The 20,362-nt window shown below is 36.1% G+C and overlaps 1 protein-coding gene across 1 annotated transcript; it reads left to right on the forward strand.

Moving 5' to 3' along the window:
• Positions 1–816: 816 nt before the first annotated feature.
• On the forward strand, positions 817–18,798 carry CCDC172 (coiled-coil domain containing 172; the record flags this gene model as incomplete). The annotated part of the gene is made up of 8 exons (XM_083867015.1): positions 817–895; positions 1,073–1,158; positions 4,317–4,433; positions 5,804–5,969; positions 7,933–8,034; positions 8,733–8,835; positions 17,846–17,933; positions 18,766–18,798. The coding sequence occupies 8 exons, from the start codon at positions 817–819 to the stop codon at positions 18,796–18,798; spliced, it is 774 nt and encodes a 257-aa protein (XP_083723141.1).
• Positions 18,799–20,362: the final 1,564 nt, after the last annotated feature.

Below are 20,362 nucleotides of genomic sequence, written 5' to 3' on the forward strand. Positions count from 1 at the left end.
TTTTCATAATTATGCTCTAGAAGAGCATTAAATGGGCTGTGTTGTAATCTTTGCTCTAGAAGAGCATTAAATGGGCTGCATTGTGATCTTTGCTTACTGGGACTAACTGAAACAGAAACACTGCCTATTTTACACTCAGGGTGAAATGCAACCGAGCTGAATCTGATCGCTGTAAATTCCATAGAGTCAACCTTACCATGTTCTCCTGTGTGATAGCAGATTTTAGCCTATTTTCTTAACTTCTCAAGTTAGACATCAGTCTTCAAAAGATCAGTAAAGCTGAGCAGATGTGACATTTAGAAAGGATGGTGGTCACTCCATGGAAAAAGGAAGCAGTAGAGAAAAACAGCTTCTGAATGACAGAAAACAAGTATGGAGCTTATGTTCCTAGAGACTAAAACTCCCCAGATCCTGGGTCAGAACCAGTTTGGCAGGTGTGCCCATGTTTGATGTGACCCAGTGTCATCTGGCTCTTTCCTTCCCCAATATCTTCTTCTCTGCCGCTTCCCTGCCGGCCTGTTCCCAGTCTTTGTTTTCCATTTGGCTCCCCCAGCCCGTCACCCACATTTCCCTGTGCCCGAGGTCTGCTCTCAGTGCCATTTCTGCAGCCTCTCCTCCCTGTGTGTCCCGTGTCCCCTCAGTGTGTCCCCTCAGCCGTGTCCCCTCCCTGTGTGTCCCCTCAGCCGTGTCCCCTCCCTGTGTGTCCTGTGTCCCCTCACCGTGTCCCAGGCTCTGTCCCGGGCCTGAGGGCCGGGCTGTGGGGCCCTCACAGAGGGCACAGCTCACAGAGCCCACGGGCCCCTGGAGCAGCCAGGAATGAACCTGAACGCTCTGTTCCAGCAGATACAATTCACAGAGAAGCAGGCAAGGGAGAAGAGGAACTTCATCCAACAAGGTCGGCCCCGTGGGTGCCATCCTGAGGGGCCTCCCCATTCCCCATTCCCGAGGATGAGTTCCCTGGGGAAAGCTTGGCAGAGCCAGCGTGGCTGGTTCTTGCCCCCAGCACGTTTCTATAAGGATGTGATGTTTACAAACTGAGCACATACTCTTACAGGTTTTTGTTGTCTTGCAGCTAAATGCGACATAAATAGAAGTTATGAAAGAATTAACCAAATAAAAGAAGAGCTGAGCGCTGCAAAAATTAACTTAGAAGCCAAGGTGAGGAAGCATATTTATAGTGTACATAATAATGAAATACATTATGTTTACAAATACACGGCCTATTCTTTCAGGAATAGATCCAGGAGCACTTTGGAGCAGTGTGCTTCACCTGCTGAGTAGCACAGCATGGAGGAAACATGCCCTGTGCCCTTCTGTAGTAAAAAAGTGTCTGTCAACATCCTTCCTCCCACAGGCCTGACCCGTGGGGCTGGCCCCTGGCTGTGTTCAGGGCAGGATGACTTTTGGGGCACGGTGTGAGATACCCTGTTACAACAGTCCTACAACCTGTTACAGCACTTTCCCCCAGTGTACAGAAGCCACCCCTTGGTAGCCCAATGCCATTTATTAATGGCCTTTCACAGAAAATATATGGAAACATTCCCTGTGTTTATTTCACAGGATCTTGAGTCAGACTGAAGATGTTTCTGTGAGCTTACAGCTAAGGCTTAGAAGCCCTAAGTGTTTCTCTAGAGAGGTCCAAAACAGAAGAGTTTCAGAATCTATTTAGTGATTTTATTACTCTTTCAATTTAATCAAACTGCAGATGTGTTTTCAGATTAAGCCACCAGTTTTGCAGAGTTTTTTCACCAATAACACCTGTGGTTGCTAATTATTTAAAAATCCATTTGCTTGCATCTGAAAATTAGGTCTAAATACCCTCCCCTGTGCTCTTAAGTGTCTGTGCTGACAGAATGTGTGTTCACAACAGGAAAGCATGTGGAGCCTCCTTTGAAATCAGAACTGTTGGATCCTGTCATTTACACAAACAACATCAAGAACCTTTGGGAGATTGCCTCATCTAGTTGTGAAAATAAATGTTTAGGGGAGGACTTTCATCCTTCCTAAAACAGTCTCCTCCTTTTGTAAAGGACTGTTTATATATATATATACATATATATATAAATAACAACATTGCTGAGAAAGGATCAGACTAGAACTCATTTACAAATATTTACTTGTTGCAAATTGAGACTATAATCATGCAGGCAGTTATTTAGACACTCACATTTGTGCCTGCCACACTCTCAGAGCCCAAAGGTACTTTAAAATAGTAACTTATTTATCCAACACATATTATACCTCGATGCTGCTTGTTAGATGAAGTCCTCAGTAGTCTTAAGTTTATTTACAAACATCACAATTTTATGTTTCTACTACTAATTTGTTACTGATGCATTGTGATTTATATTCAAGGTTTATGTGGTAGGTCCAGAAGGTCCCGAGAGTAGAGCCATTATTGTAAATGACTAATGGGAAGAGCTGAAGAACTATTCCTAATTAAATTTTATGTGCTTTACTGACCAGTATTAATAATATTCTCACTGATGTCCACAAAAATACATTTTCCTTGCTTGCCTACTCTGACATTGATTCATTCATAGGTAGGAAATGATACAGAGAAGTAGTGGAATAGAGAAATGCATTTCAATCAGACTGTATTTAGGTTGAAAGATTATATAGTTATTGACATTATTTAAAGTAATTTATTTTTCAGTACAGGAATTAAGTTTACATGTGTCTGCAATAGTTCATGTAATTCAAATAATATTAAATAATGCTGTTCAGCTGATGCTGTTCAATTTATCCCACACCAAATAACTGCAGTTTTTTGTAAGCAACATATCCAACCACATGCATGCACAGCAGCTGATGCCTGACCAAGATGATGAGACTGAGTTCGGAAGTTTTTTGACATCTATTTCACAGACACTGCCTGTGGTCAATCAAAGAGTGCTAGGAAATGCGATTTTCCCCTCTCTTCTGTAAAACCAGGTAGCATGTAATTGGAGCCCAAATTACAGCATTTTGCTGTTTGTAGCTCAATGACTTCTTAAAAAAAATTGGCTGTAAATGCATAGATGAATTTGGGAACTTACAGATGGAGAAACTGCACTGAAGCTAGTTGTGTACAGTATTACAAATACAGTGGTGTAAGACCACCTACTCTCTTTGTGTTAATAGATGAAATAAATTCTGAGCCAAGCATGAACTGCTCACTTGGCATGCTGGACATATCAGGGATGAGGAAAAAATCTAGTCCTTTACTTTCTAACTGTCACATCCTAGTCTTTGGGCATTTCATTCCACTCTTCTATTTTGATCAGATGCACTTCTTCTGTGCCCTCTCCACAATCATGTGCATTATTTAACTTTAAAATATTTTCATTTTTACCACTGTAATACTACTCTTATTTGGTCTTTTCTGCTTCTACACACACAAACATTCGTGTATCAGCCTAACTATTCAGTTTAATTCCTGATACTTACCCTGTGCCTTTGCACTCTGTGGTAAAATCTAACTTGCTTTCCCTATTCATTGCTCTGAGTCAAGAGAACTTGACACTCTATCAAATAAATGATTCTCCTCCTTTAAGACTCTACAACACTTAGCTGTTTCCTATTTGTTATCATTATAGTTCATCCCACCACGTATCTGCACTTAGTTTAGATGATGATACAGTAGAAGGGCTGGAAAAATGAGAAGTCTTCAGCAAATTTTGAAAATGCAGTGGTTGAACAGCATACTCTCCTGTGAGATAAATTAATGGTTAAAATTAATAAACTTCTAAATAAACCTGTGTGCAAAATCGAAGTTTAGGGCTTGGGGGGGTTTATGATCAAACTGTCAATAATAGTCAGCTAATTCTTATTAACCTTTCTCAGCTAAAAATTCCAGAAACTGTGCACGGAAAAATATCCCACTCTCCTTTGCATATTCCATAGTAGCACTGCAGAGTGGATGACATGGACAGTCATTCAGCCAAAACCAGGATGCTTGGATCCCTGTCCCTTGATATTATTGTCTAGTTGGGTTCCTGATGAGCTTTACACAGTGAGATGGAGGACAGGCAACAGATTATGTTGGCTAAAGGATCCCACGTGGTCAATATTTTTCCTGGAAAAATTTTCTCCTCAACCTAGAATATTTGAAAATGCCATTTTAGATAGACCACTAAATGAGTTTTTCAAAGAAAGGAGACTTTTCAAAATCTTAGCAGTATACTGAAAGGTTATTGAGGGAAAAAAGATGCTTTTGTTAGTCCAGCAGCTGTGCCAGCTCTTTTTAAACTAGACCAAGATGTTTGTGTACAATTTCAGTGTAATAAAACAATAACCTTACTTTATTTATTTATTTTTTTTTTTTCTTTTGGAAGGTTCAGCATCTGTCTGTAAAGCAGTTCAATGTAGAAATTCTGAAGAAACGTGAAGACACCTTAGAAAAACAAAAAGCTGAACTTATTAACCAAAGAACCAATCTTCTTCAAGTCATTGTATGTTTCCAGCTGTGATAGTCACACAGCTCTTTTCTATTGTACAAGAGCAATCAGCTTTACAAATTTAAAATCTGGAAAAACTAATGTTTTAAATCAGGATTTTAAAATTATTATTATTTTAGTATATGTAACAATGATAGATACATTTTTGCATTTAAACTGTGATCTAAGGTAGTGTATGCTTCATTTTATCTCCAAAGCTGATTTTATATTCTTGATTTCATTTTCTAACGTTTGCTGTTCTATGACTGAACTCCAATTCTGCAAGATTATTTCCTTTGTAAAAGTAAGCTAGGGAAGCCTCGCCTTAAATTGGATTGCCTCATCCCCAGTAAAAAATACTGAAAAGGATCAAAGGAAAATCCCGGGGAGGCCCACACCACATTTTAGCAAATGTAGACAGTTTAGCAATCCTGCCATAGCACACAATCTCTTTGATGTCAGACACACCTCACCACCTCTTCAAAGGTAGCTACTTACAACAAGTTTTCCAGTTCTCTCAGATGCTAACCTGAATATTGCCTTCCTCTTATTTGTTGAGGCTTCTTGGATCTGCACATATGAAGAAATACCACAGAGGAGTCTTTTCTGCATATGTATTTGCCCTTTAAATCAGCAGAGCTAAATTTTAAGCATTCAGTACAAACCAGTATTAAACCTAAATCTTTAGGCAGGTATCTTTTTAACTAAGTCATATTTCTGCATCACCCAAAGTATTCCTAGTATATGTGTAAAGTTTGATATGCAAGTTCTTTTTTTCTGTATATAGAAGTCATTTAATTTGAATTAATTTAGCAATCAATTCAGATTTCTTAGAAGGAATTCAATATAACCTTACTCTTCTGAATAGTTTTTTTTCCCCAGAATATTGAATTGTGATTTTCTATCAACAATAGCATTCTTGGTAGTTATAAAGGGAATTAAAATGTCTGCATTCTGCAGAGGGTTAAAAACCACTTTTATTTAGTTTAATAACAAGTTGAAAAAAAAAGAACTGCTGTAGTATGCTAGTGACTTTAAACAGAATTTTCTAATGTCAATACAAGAGTTGAAGTGAAAATCTGCTGGTTCAAGTCTATAACAATGTATTGATTTTTTAAATGCTCTGCTATCAAGAATAGAACCCTTCATCTTTACAGGAAAAAAATTTAAAACAACAAGCATAATGATAGAGCTGTAGACTACTTTTGTATTCTTATAAGAAAGAGTAAATATTTTCTTTATTTTTACTCTTTTTTTAAAAATTTATTTACTTTCCTACTACAAATTTAAGTATAAAAAACAACAGTATGTCTCAGGCTGCCTCACTTAACAAAGACCTTCTTTTTTTTCACCTGAACATTTAGTCTTCCCGTTATTTTTTTCAGGCAGATGCAAAGAGAAAAATTACTGAAGAGGAAGATAATTTTACCAGAGAAGTTACAGAGTTTAACAATGAATACGGACTAACAAGTAATAGAGATATTCTTATTAAAAAGAAAGTCAAGACTGAAATAAATGATTTAGAGAATGAGGCAGCTCTGCTGAAAAATGGTAAGTCTTATATTAAAACAGTTTATCTTGGATTAACACAAACCAATAAAATATAGCTGTGCAAACCAGTCATTTTAATTTCATTCCCCCACTGTCTGGAGCTTCCTTTTAGGACTGAACTGAAAGAGCCTGGTCTGACATACCAAGCATAATTAAAGGCTCTTCTGTTCCCTATCCTCTTCAACCTTTCTGATGTGAGCACTGCGCGGAGAAGCCAACCTGAAGAGGCAGTTCCAATGTCTAGTTCAGCCAGCACAGAGCTCACGGTCACACACAGTGACTGAATTAAGTTTAGAATCACCTGTAGTTGAGCCCTGCACATTTCCTTAGTTTCAAAAGAATTGTATACACAGATGTCCTGTAGGATTGGCCTTTACTGCCACAGTGTAACTTGTTTTCAGTTAAAGTACAGAGCATGAGATCTCTCAGAGCACAGGGTGACAGTGCAGGGCAGCCCCTCTGCAAGGAAATCGGGGTCGTCATGGTTCACAGGCTGAACGTGAGTCAACGACATCAGAATGCCAACACCACACTGAGACACAAACAGAGTTCTGACCTCTAACACATGAAAATAATTCCGCACTCTATTTGGGGCAGTTAAGCTCTGAGCTGGAGTGCTGTGCATCTCATTTTGATCTTCTACTTCAAAAAAAAAAAGTGTGGACCAGCTGGAGAGAGTCTACATAGGACCAGTGAGAGTGATCAGAGTTCTGGAGCACATGAGAAGGAGGAAAATGAAAGAATTGTGACCATTTTAAGCTATTAAGGAAAAGACTGATGAAAGATGGACATCAGTCTTCAGATTGTTTAAGTGTCCTGTAGAAAGGAAATACATATATTCTCTAAACCAATAGTGAACTGAATAAAAAGCAACAAGTGTAAAGCACAATAAAGGAGAGTCTGTCTGACAGCTTAGGAATCTTTCTAGGAACAGTGGACAACTGAAGCTCTCTGGCTTAGAAGATTCCATTACCAAAGGAATTACGAGTGTTCATTACCAAAAGTCTTCAAAAAAAGGCCAAACCAGCATTTTTCAGAAGCAAGAGTTAGAGCTGATCCTGCTTTCAGGGGAAGAATGCATTAGATGATCCTGCAAAGTCCATTCCAGCCTCATGATCTGTCAAGTGACAGCACTTTCAATTCCCATATCTGCTGTAAAGTTACTGAAAAAGGACTGTCCACTGGAGTTTGCTCTAGGTAACACCTTCTTTCTTATTTCCTGTGGCTGTGGAGCTGAATTTACAACTGAAAAGTCTGTATTTGGTGTCAAGTGCTGCTTTTAACATATGATTTTTACATACTCAGGCAGAGCTGGGCAGTTAAATGATCAGCAGTACCTGAGGGGTGACCAAAATTCTTCTCTAAGTTCAGTTGCCCTCTCAATTCCATCCTTTAATTGCACCTTTTTTGAGGCACAGCTTGTCTTTCTCTTTGCTACACTCCTGGGCACCATGACAACTCTGAAGTGAAAAGTTTAAGCAACTCATAACAAGGAAATTATGTGAGGGCCTCCAGTTGGTAGAAAAACAATCACAATTAATTCCAGATGCTGTCTGATAGTAAGGTTCAAGTATATAAAACACCAAAAATACTAAGAAAGGGGGGGGGTTTTCTGTCCTGCTGAGAGGTGTCTGTTCTCCACCTATTCAATCAGTCATCTTCCTTTCTTTATAGCTGAGTTAGCTCTAAAGCAAAACATTCTTTTTATGGCCAGACAACAAAATATGTTGAACAGCTCAATAACATTAAAAAAATAATTTTCTTTCATAGCTATGAATACATTATATGACATACAATTTCCTGTGAACTGTATTACATATGAATTATTTTAGTTTATTTTGGTTTTATATTTAAGGTTCTTTTGACTAGCTGAAGATTGGTAGAAGTAGTTAAGAATATTTAAGATTGTATCATGAATGCTAAACCTGCAATGCATTTTAATTTAAAACGTATTTTTTCTTAGAAATGGAGTCAATGGAACATAAAAATGTTCAGTTAAATGCACTCCAGCTGCAGAAGAATGAATTAAAGCAGGATTTATTTACTCTCCAAAGTGAGCTCAAAGGTGTGCCTGATAACTATTTCTTGTGATAATTATTTCTGGCTTGACAAATGCTTTTGAAAAATGTTTTCTGTCAGTTTTATTTTCTCAAGCAAAAGGAATCATAGTAAAAATATTTTAATTTATTTTAACAATATGTAATGCATCACTTTTAAACATGATTGCAAAAAATATTATGGATTTCAATGAGATTTAATTGAAATGTCATTGATACTGAGGTCTAGAGATCTGCTGAATCATGAGCTGTAAATAGGAAAGAAAGTTCTGCTTTTGCTGGTAAGTCATATACTAAAATCTAGAATTAAATATTTCAAAGAACTTAAAATGAACATAAATATTGTTTAAAATCTGTGTCAAAGGTGATCACAGCAATAGGGAATATTTGGAAATCTGAATTAAAATAATATAAATGAGTGCTTTAGTATCTTTTTTTACTGATATCTAAGTAAGGTGTCACAGTACGAGCTAAGAACAGCAGTAAATATGGTCCTAAATTGTTTGGGAAAAGGAAAGAAATTTTCTAGATTGCAATATGTGATTACAATAATAATAAAATATTTAATTTTCTTAATTTAGATACCTCTACCCTTCAAAGAGCTTCATGAAGAAATATTAGAAAATATAAATTTAGAATATGTAGAAGGTCTTTGAATATGGATGATTAATATATATTTATAGGGTAATTCTGATTTCATGTTTAGACCTTGAGAAAGTAATCAGAGAGGCTGAAAGAATGACGAAAGATTTAGAAGCAGAAAAAGTTCAAGTCACTGAAAAACCTCAGACTGATCCTGAATGTTTAAGGTAAAAGCCTCATGTTGATTAGTTCCTAATTTGATTTTAGGACTGTAACTGCAGTCTAGGCCTGGTAACAATGACTATTTTACTTTTCATGTACAATATTCCTTCTGAAATCAGAAGAACCATTCATTTTTTATCAGACAGCCCCAAGTCCTGTTGTTGATTACAGTCCTTCACTCTCACATGCACACTCCAATGAACTCAAAACTGAAGTGCTTGCAGGGATGTCAGTCAAACCCAGAGGAAGAACAAACTGCTGCTGCTCATGTGGAAGATCAGTTCCTGAGGTCTTGAGAAAATGGTGCTGATGCACAAAGTACTGATGAACTCTAGCCAGTGGTAAACTTATTTCTGCTGCCTGGCTGTGCCGAGTTCATTACAGTGGACTGGACTGGCCACAATAACCTCCTTGGGTAGCTGGGGCCTCTATTGGAACAACTAAATGCAGATTTATTTTCCCTATGATCTCTGCTATGAGTTCTAGTTTGCCTTTTAATTAAGCTGGTTTAAAAAAAAAAACTGAAGACTTAACCAAGAGAGAATGGAAGACCTTGCACAGTCTCCCCTAGCAGTGAAGTTTTCTTCTCAGGAACTGAGTGGTAACAATTCATTTCTTGTCTGTTTGCTGAACTGAAACATTAGGTTTTCACTTCACAGAAAATAATGTTGGTTTTGGGGGTTTTATTTTGAAATCTCCAAATGCAGAAAGCCTAATATCAGAGAATTGACGTTTTTCCTATATTATGATTGTCCAGATGAAAGTGCCTGGGAATATTTAAAAATAATAATAGACAATGTAAAAGAACTCCTCTTTATAAAGTTAGTCCAAAAGATTCCCTAAGCCTTTGACAAAAATAAATAAATATAGTGTGGATTTTTTTTTATCTGAAAACTTTCAATGGGAAATTATAACTTTGCAGAGAACCCTGAGCAATTTTCTGAAAGACGATTTGGTAATGATCCATTTTTTGCTGAATATCTGTTTTTGAGAGAAAATGATATATCAGCCCTATTACTAACTCTCTTCAACCTCTTACATGGTGTTGAGACATGGCCAAAATCCCCTCAGCATAAAAATTAATTAGCTCACAATCCTGCATACAGTAGCAAAAAATTTGCATTCAAAATATACATGGAAGACCCAGTGTAAATAATAATAACAACACTAAAGATTCTCCAGGACAGCACGTTATAATTCACTCCTTTACATTATTCATTCAATCATGATATATTGGGGTTGGTGATACATGAGGCTGTCAGCTTCCTTCCAGCTAACATACTTCCCTTGGAATGGTTTACTGCCATGATGCCCCTGAATATCCAAATTTGTGTAATTAGTTTTCTATTATAGGTTTCCTGTGTGGAAAGTACAGAAGTAGCCAACATTATCATACTTTTAATCCCCACTGAGATTTTATCCCCATCCTTTTAATGCCACTTTTAATGCCTAGGGATCAATCAAATCTGTGTCTGTCTTTCTGTGCAGTGAAATTAACTCACAGCTCTGCAGAATGATACTTTGGTTTTCTCTGGGTGGAAAAGTGGATAAAGTGTATTAAATTCTATTAACTGCTAAATCAGCAAGTGTCATTTACAACCAAAGCAAGAAGGATGATGAGATTTTCTTATTTCATGAAATGCCTCCTTTTATGGTCAAGATAAGCTAACATTATTTGATAATTGCATGTAGTGCAAAATATAAAGTGCTCCTATGCTATTACCACTATCACAAAATACAAGCCCTTCGTGAAGTCTAGTAATATACTGAACACATTTTCTTAAAATTGAAAGTTTTTTTTCATTTCAGATACTGGAAAAAAATTAGGACAGATTTGCCTAAATCATATTTTTATCTTGCACTTGCTTTTGATCAGAGAAGCTCAATGCTTCATAGAGAGAGATAGCCCTGAAAAAGTTAACTCAGATGCCAGAAGCAACAGAGCTGTGCTACTGTATTTCCATGTCAGCACTAATAGATTCTGCTTTCCAGTGGAGCCAAGCAGGCAATCCTCATTTGTCTACCTCTCTATGTCACTGCTGGGCTCTTTAGAGCCACCCCAAACTTTATCAGACTCGTTCAACTCTAGCAGTTGTTTGGGGTTTTTTCGATTTAACAAAGCCTACTCATCGCTTCTTGGTTTGGACTACTGAATTAAGAGAATGAAAGGGGATTTAAAGTATTGGACACTGTAAATAGTGCAGCATATAAATATTCTCCTGGAAGGTATCTGATCACTCTCTGATACCTCTATATCATCAAGAGGATGGAGCCAGGATCTGCACAGTGCTGCACGGTAAGAGAACAAAAGGCAAAAAGCAGAAGTTCAAACAAGGGCATTTAGAGTTAATTTAAGCAAAAAGCATTTTTATCATGTGGAGGCACAGCTTGCTCAGGGAGGTTGCATAGTTTTCATCATTGAAGGTTCTCCTTCCCGAGATACATTCATATACTTGTGTATATGAATTGACAGGAGTCAATTTTGGTCATGTAAAAATCAATATGATTGAACCTTGTGAGTCTGAGAAACAGCCCTTTTTAGCCTAACAAGACCAGGGGGTTTTTATCCCCATGCAGAGTTTATTGCAAGAATAGAATTCTAGTTCTCACTGAAAATCATTTTTATTACACATAAAGATAACATTTTGACACATGTAATGTGGGTCAGAAATACTTTTTTTTTCCCTATGAAATAAGCACAAAATCTGATCTTATTTTTACAGTGCTGCAAACCACACCACTCTAAGTGGTAAAAAATACCTTTTTTTTTTTTTTTATGCTTCCTTAGAACAAACATGAGAGACAGTCAGCATCAATAACCTGATATATGTAGCTCCCAGATCACCCTGCAAGTCTGTTACTGTATCACATCCCTAGTCCCAGCTTAAAAATCAATATCAAAAGTAGCTGGCAAGGCAAGAATCTTCATTGCAATTAAGTATATATCTAAAAGTAAATTGCGTTTCAGCTGAAGAGCGTAGCCAGCTAATTCAAATTACAGCAATTCATCTTTGATCCGAGAAAAATGCCCCATACCACGTCTGCAGTTTCATAAAATTTCTCTCAGATCCATCAAAGAATTGCAGAGGGTCATAAGAAGCACACTTGGGTAATTCCAGCAGCTGTTGGCCTGATACACGCTGGATGCAAAAAAAAAAAGCCAAATGGAACTGGAATGTTAAACACAGATGTAGTTATCAGGCACCTTGGAAAATTCAAGTCTCATAATACAGGTGCATAATTCAGAGAAATTTTTGAGAAAAGAGGGCTTTTTAATTTTTTTTCTTTTTTCCCCCCAAAGAGAGCTGAAATTAAGATCAAAAGCCTTGTTTTAATCATCTGTTCTGCCAATGCCATCCTCAAACACAAAACAGCAGGGAAGAACTTTGGCATCAGCTCTCTGGAGTCCCATTTCCCTGGCAGGTAGCAAATAACATCACTTAAGTGGAACAGTGGAGGAGTCAAACAGAGACTAACTGATACCAGTAAATTCCTAACTATGGCAGTTCACTGTTATATTCATTGTAATTACTGTATTAATTATCCTCTTTCCATTTTAATTTTAAATTTTTGTGTTGGCTTAAGTAAAACAGCCTAGAAATAATTTTAGTTGAAGTTCATTTAGACTAAAACCAGAGCATTTCTACCAAAAATAGATATCTTTCAACCTATTTAAAAGGTAGAATAAGGATAAAATGCTGCTTTGAAGCCTGAATTTCTCTTCTGCTTCAAAAAAGAAGCAGCAGAAAGGAAATGCATGAAATCTGCTTACTTTGTAAATAGTTCACAGCTTTGTATATATGTCTAAATCCTAAATATCTAGTATTCCTTCTTATTCTTCATAATCCAGAAAAAGAAACTCCATTACCAAAATTAGGAAAGAAAAAGTAATTTTTTCTTTCATGCAAATTGTACAGGAAATATATTCCTTAGAGCTCAACAACTTGTTCATGCAAACAACACACTGCCTAAGCCCCATGCATGCTTCTGGTGGGTTAAACTTTTATTTTTTTTGCAAGTTAATCTGATGCTAATTTTTCTAATCAGAAAATATCAGTCTCTGGAGTAATATATGTCATTCAAAATGAGTTTTTCAATGGCAATCTCCCCATTGATTTTTTGAGCTTTTCTTTTTAATAGCAGTGCCTAGTGGAACTATTATAGCTTGAATTATGTTAAAAGAGCTTTCCATTATGAATTGCAGTATGGATTTACAAAAAGTAGATCAAATCTGACTAATGATGCCTTTCTTTGATAAGACAACAGATAGGTTAGACAAAGAAAATTCCAATGCCAACTATCTAGACATTAATAAAGTATTTGATGTTATCCCACATGGAAAAATACTACTTAACCTAGGGAAGACGTATTAAAAAAAATAAGTTAAGAAATGAGTAATGGTAATAACAGTCATAGGTCTGCCATTCAAAATTCTACGACTCAAAGGTAGCAACAGTCACAGTTGGTCTTCCTTAATGTTTCAATCAATGACTTTAGAATAGAAAGCGTTTTAAGAGAACACATCTTAAACAATTAAACTCTACACCTTGCAGAAGAGTCACTAAAATGAGGAGGAATATAATTATATACAGTGTAAGTTTATCTACTTGTATACGGTTAGGGACTTCAATAACAGGTACCTGGAAGCAGAGAGGTCTGAGCATACTATGTGTGCAAAATACAGCTATAAACATCAAAAGAAAATATAGCTGTGGACATGATAAAAGAAAGAGTTATCTCAAAAAAAAATACCAGGAGGGTGTAAGAATACTTTGTACAAATCTCTCACCTACTTGTCAAAAAAGATTCATTCAACCTGGAAGATGAGCAGAGCCTGGAGAGCCCATAAAGCAGAATGAAACAAGGACAATTCTAAATCCTTTTTAGTTCTGAGTATATTACACACATGAAGAAAGCAGTACATAATAGAGATACTAATTTTAGCAATAGAGTACCCATATTAATATGCCCAGATTAAGATCTAATTTTCTCTGTCCAATAGAAAAATCAAGATAATTGAACTAGAACAACCGTTGACCCCTATTTACTTTCCCTGCCTTTCAATACGAATCTTACTGACCCCTGGAAGCACATTTCATTTCACATACATGCTTGTTTATCTTTTCTTTCCTATGTAGCTCATTTTTACAGTTCCAATGAAAAAGAGTCCACACAACTTTGGTTTGCTGTCTGCACAAAAGCAAATCTCATCCTCGATGTGCAATTTAATTTAGTGTGCTTTAACGTTTTCATGTTTATTCACCTATTATTATATGTTCCTTAAATATGTCTTGGGATGTTTTATGCATTTGTAAAGTACCACCACACTTTTCAAGGCTTCTGACTATTCTTATCTATAGCGGCCTGACAGCATTCACAAAATGCAAGCTTTAATCAATGATAACTATGTATTTTACATTTAATCTTTTATTCAGGACAACAAAAGCAGAAAGTTCCTTATTTTGCTAAAGGTAGATCAATTTCTTTTAATTTAAATTTAATTTCCATTGTTATGTTGTCTAGTACCTTCTTTGTGTTCATGTTTCATCTTCTTGCTAGATTTTATTATTACTATTAGATCACTTGCTTAGTTTTATCATCCTTCTGCTCCATCAAGCACAGACTTTTATATTTAATTGTGTAACTCAAGTACTTGACTTTATATTTTGAGATACTGACTTCCATGCAGGACTTATTTTCACTCTTCCTCAATCAATTGATAATGCTTTTCTTCAGTCCCAATAAAGTCTTAAAACATTGATAAATATATCTCCTGATGTTCATGATGAAATCCCAGAAAATCAAGATATCTACTCTCAAGTTATATATAACTTCTTAAGGAATTTCATTTTGTACCATGAATTCTATGCCCTGTATATCAGTGTAAAGCAATTCTGTTTTATAATACACCACAATGTTTTCCCTCAAATTTATGATTAAAAAATAAAATGGTGGTCATAAAGAAGGCAAAAACAAAAAGGAGAATACAGAAAAAAAATTGTACTTGTGTCAGCAAAACATAACTAACAGACAGTCTGCTCCTTCTGCAACTTCAACAACAATTAGGTAAGGTCTTTCAGCCCCACTAGGAAAAAAAAAACAACTTTAAAGTCACATATTAACCCTACCTTCTACAGAATTTATTTCTCCTTTAAGACTTCTACACATAAAATTATTCTTGGAATGCAAGTTTTGGATACTAAAGTCTTGATCCAGTAATTTGAATCTATGGATGATTTGCAGAGAGACCTGTTTGACAAGAACATAATTTTTTCATAGTTCAATTTATAATACCAGCATGTATTGATTTCAAATTATTTTTCCTCTTTGCCATGTGCATATAGAGCTAAAATTCAAGAAGAATGTGTATCAACCACAAATGCCAATGACATTAAATAGCTGGGCTCATTTCAGAGCTGCAAAATCGATCATCTTCAGTGATCTCCTCCTTCTTCATCTCTGTCACTTCGAGCATTCAAGACTAATGGAAAATGGGCCATTGATAGTAGAGCTCGGTCTAGGACAAGATAGCACCCAAAAAATGCTGATGTTGTTGTCCCCCTACTCGATTTAAGGCTAGGTTTAGCTATTGCAAATATGGCATTTCAGCTCCAGCTGTTCACTAGAGGCTGTGATACTGTAACTTGCCAAGACACTGTTAGTCCAGTACAATGACTTATTTTAAAGCTATATTTTATTGTCAGCAAGGAGAACAAAATGCTAAAAATAAAACCAAAGGACATGGGGAGCCAAATAGTAATGCGATTTTTCAGATTATTTTTCCTAAGAGATCTGCCTTTTTTCATAGTCATAAAAAGGGTATAATTGTCAAATTAATCCTTGTTCTAGCAAAAGTTACATCTTTTTCCATTTTCAAAGGTGACGGAAAACCTGCCTTCCATCTAGACAGTATAGTTTCATGAATAATTGGTTTGCACATTCAATCTGATAGTGGGAAGATGAATATGAATATCCTGCTTATCTTAAATGTAGAAGGAAAAAAACGAAATCTGCTTTCAGGTTAAACATTTTTTTTTTAATAGTTCCATTGTCTCACATTCCTTCTGGTAAAACTTCATCATTTATTCAGTAACTCAGGCGTCTCCGATGCATTAATTTTGTAGACTGTAACCTAACAGACAGCTCTTATTTTGTGAATATAATATTCCTGGCACATACTGTAATTATCTAGCTTCTAAATAAGAAAGAAGGAAGACCTGAAAGCAGAATCAATTGATTAATGTAAGAATTAAACACCACATTTGAAGGAATGTCTTGTATCACCCCTACCTGATGCTATGTAAAGAATTGTGCTGTCACTACATTTTAAAATTTTATAAAATATTTGAAATAAAATTTTAAAATTCATACATAAAATGTTAGCTTCAAAGCCCATCATCAACAGAAATTAATTCACAATCCCAAGACACAGATAAGCAACTCCTACTGCTTATCTTCTGCTTGTTCTGTCCCTAACAATGACCTAGCATGGACTGGTATCATTCTTAGGTAACAAGTAGCAAACAGTTTTACAGTGTGAAAGATAACAGGAGAGCATTTTCTCTGAGACCAACAGACTCTGTCTTTTCCTAAAGCAAATTAAACAAAGTAGGGCTTTTGTTTGTCTCAAGCAAATTAGGGTTCTAATATCACACTAGCAGAGAACACAGTGAGAAAAAATGCAGAGACAAGGCAATGAAGTTAAGCAGATTTAATCAAGATCACAAGCTGATCTTAGACCTTGAAGTGAACTTCTCTGAATGAAATGGACTGAAAACTAAATGCACTACAGTGCAGTGAAAATTTCATTCTTAAAGCATCATTCAAAATTCCCTTTTCAATTCTTGTAAATGTTATGAGAAATATTTTTAAAAGAAGAGACATTTACTCCATTATAATGCAAGCATATAGAGCTCATGCTTTTTCCATATTGATGGTAAGATATTTGCGTTTTCCATGGGAACAGCAAAATTAACTTCCAGTTCAGTCTTAGTCCATTATTCTAAAGCTGCAATGACTAAGCTATTCCTCTATTTAAAGATATACCTTTTAATAAAGCCATTTTCTGTGTAGAAAACCAACTCTTTGCACTAGGACAGCTAAAGAGGTACATCATCTCTATAATAAGGTCAAATAATTTATTGTCATTATATAAAATCAAAAATTGCTACCTTCTGTTTCAACTTCAGGAGAAACAAGGTCCTGCTTTAATATATTGGTTTAGCTATTTAATGACAAGCAGAATATTTTCAGTCTATTTGTATGTTCTAGAATATTCAGATTGTTTCCTGAAACCATATTAAGGGTAAACAACCTTATCTATGTCATTATGCTTTTCTTCTGACAGCCGTGAAAAGACCCAGTATAATCTCATCACCTTGTATTTATCAGACTACTGAAAGCTCTGCCATAGATTTCTCTGGGCCTACCAAGTATTAATTTAAACCACTACAGTCTCTGTGCAAAGTTGAGGTATCTCCTTTTAGCAGGACTAAAAATCTTTTGAATGGAGAAATATTTATATTAACAGTAATCCTTATTGTAGAAAAGCTAAAGAACTCCTTGTGGGGAGTACTTAGAAACAGTAAGTGCTGAGGAATAGTGGGAGCAGTGGGGAGAGAAGTTGTGGAGTTTGTGGAGGGGCATGGAGCAATCCTGCCACAAGGGCAGGCAGAGCATCCATCTAATCCAACATTCTGTCCCCAGCAGAGGCTACAAGAAGATACCCGGGAAAGATAAGAACAGTAACATATGGTGCTTCCTAAGTATCACCATTCCAATTCACATGTTTAAATAAGGAAAATGATGACTAATGAGGCCATGTATCTTTCACAGTTTATGGAAACAACACAGTCCAGAAATTTGTCTAACTAGCAAACTTAAATCCTGACTAGGAAAATAGATCAATGAGACTTTTCTCACACAAGTCAAATTGAGAATTGGGACCAAAGCTGAAAAAATAGTTTCCCAGCAACAGATCTCTGACCCTGAAAATTTATTTGCTTTTGGACACAGACTTAAGAAAGAATTGGAAAAATGCAAAGATGATAGTTGGGAAAGCGTCTGTGAGACTCTTCAAGCGGAAATTGAAATTCTGCAAATGGTATGTCATTTTCATGATGTATTTTAAGTGTTTGATAATTTCAGTTTTAAAGGTGTCCTTTAGGATGATTAGCAGTGGTTTTAGATAAGCAGTTTTTTTATACTATGCACATGCCTGACCATCCTCTTGTTGCAGACACACTCCGGTATTCATTTGTTGCAGGTTATTTCCAAATGTCCAGGAATATAATTTCCACAGAAAAGGAAAGCACAAAGAAGAATTTAAAGATGTGCTTTTAGCACAAGAAAGATGTACTGGAGAGACTAATATAAATCATTAGTTTATTGAAAGCTGCAAAAGATTATGCATTTAGGGGCTAAATTAACCTTTACCTCCAGCTGCCAGTTAAATGGAAGATGGGAGTATGGAGAAATAAGATGATAATAACATCCTTTCATCTAGTGTTTTATTTTGTCCACTCAAAAATTCCTTACAAAAACTTACTAAAACACGTTTTTCTCTAAATGTCAGTCCTAACTTCAAATTTCTTGATTGTCAGTCTGTACCACAATACAAAGAGAAAAAAATATTTTGAAGTCCCTTTTGGGAAACAAAGAGGTTTTAAAGGTTCATTTCAGACTCCCTGATTGAGCTGGATGAAGACAGCTGCCGCTACCATCAAACAGAATGACAGTCCTGAGAAATTTGCATTAGTCACTCTTATAATCAGTTTCAAGTTTCTATTGCATAATGTGACTTACTTGTACTTTGGGTTTTTTAATTAATTTTTTCAGAAAGAAAAAAATGCTCAATGTTTAAAGATTTCTCTGTAAAAAACATACTAAAGTCATAAGATTTCACTTTCTACAATTCCATTCTTTCTCTTTTCCAGAATTTATCACAAAAGAAGTCTTCAGGGAAGTGAATAATATGTGGCATATAATTTGGAGTATCATAGAAGCAAGTCTGAGAGTTTTTAAACTGTTTTACTCAGGTTCTATCAGATTTGCTTCTAATTTTTTGTTTGTTTGTTTGATTAATTCACTGTTTGATCTACCTTTACTTTTCATTAAAATAAAATTTGATTCATTTAGAAGTGAGGGGAGTTTGTGTTTTATCTTGGTGTTCAACAGCTGTTTCTCTGTATGTTCCTCTTTGTGGCCCATGGATAAACTACACATAAGGCTCAGTACCTGCATTGCAAGCTCTATTTAGACTTTATGCACTATTTTTCAAATGAATTGTCTCCTATTTATAAAGGTAGTTGCATGGTCTTATTTGAGAGGAAGACTGCTATTATCATCAATAACTCTTAACAGGAGCTGTGGCTATTTCATTTATTCCTGAACAATGCAGTTCTGCAATGAACTCCCCAAAATAGCTCAGCTCCAGCAACAGAGCTTGACAGTCCAGAAAAGTCTGCAAACCTGCTGAGCTCTAGGTGCCTCCAGTGGTGCTGAGACTGTCTGTTACTTAGCAGTTGCCTTCTGATAACACAAAAAAATCTTTTCTCCTTCTCCCATAACCCCCAAAATACTGGGTGCTAACTTCAGTACTTGAAAGCAAAGATAAAACCTTATGCTAAATGAAAAGTCCACATTTCTTGAGGATTGGTGCAGAATTTTGGTTGAATCAGAGTCCCAATTCACTCCAGCATGTAGGATGTGTAACTGTAACAGCAGTTCCCAGTCCCACAGTGGGGTAAAACCATGTAAGAGAATTCACTGCTCAGCCTCAGTCCACTCTGTGTCCATTGTCTCATCACACCCCACTGAGCATGCAAATATTTTTCAATGCTTTCCAGCTGGGGGGGATGGATAATTGCCCTTCAATAGTTTTTCTACACCCTGAGCCCTCCAAGCTACAGCGTCAGTCACACATGAAACTGCAAAAGATGTTTTATTAAGAAGAGAGGAATAAATCACTTTTGGAAGCTGACCAAATTCTGCCTTAGATGGAGAAAGTTTTTCCACTTGGAACACAGCTGCAGTTTGAAGTTTGGCAAGGTTTGATCTGCAGCACTGGTATCAAAGAGTCTTCTGATCTACTGGGTTAGCTAGCATAATTCCAAGTGGTCGGAATCATCATTCTTAATAACCAGAGCTGTTGGAACTGACATCCTTATAAGACTTTTTTTGTCTCTTCCCTAAGATAAATCCTCTTAGTATTGCTTGATTTAAAACAACTTAGTCCCACAGACTTCTGTGGGACCATCTGACTTTTAAAGTTAGGCAACTGCTGCTTGTGGGTTTTGATCATATCCAAAATAATACAGTTACGTATCAAAACATCGAGAGGCAGCTAAAGCAGTGCTATTTCTGAGTTTAATTGATGAAACACAAATCTGGGATTTGCTAGAATGGCTGAGCTTATCTTGATCATTTTATTTGTTTAAAAGAACTTGCTTATGTTAAGTGTATTTGGCAGTCAACCAGGAAAATTTTTTTATGCTTTGTGTTTGTCTACTTATAGTTGCTTTTATTTACAGG

Source organism: Zosterops lateralis, assembly GCF_965231275.1.
Source record: "Zosterops lateralis genome assembly, chromosome: 8".
NCBI classification, from domain to species: domain Eukaryota; kingdom Metazoa; phylum Chordata; class Aves; order Passeriformes; family Zosteropidae; genus Zosterops; species Zosterops lateralis.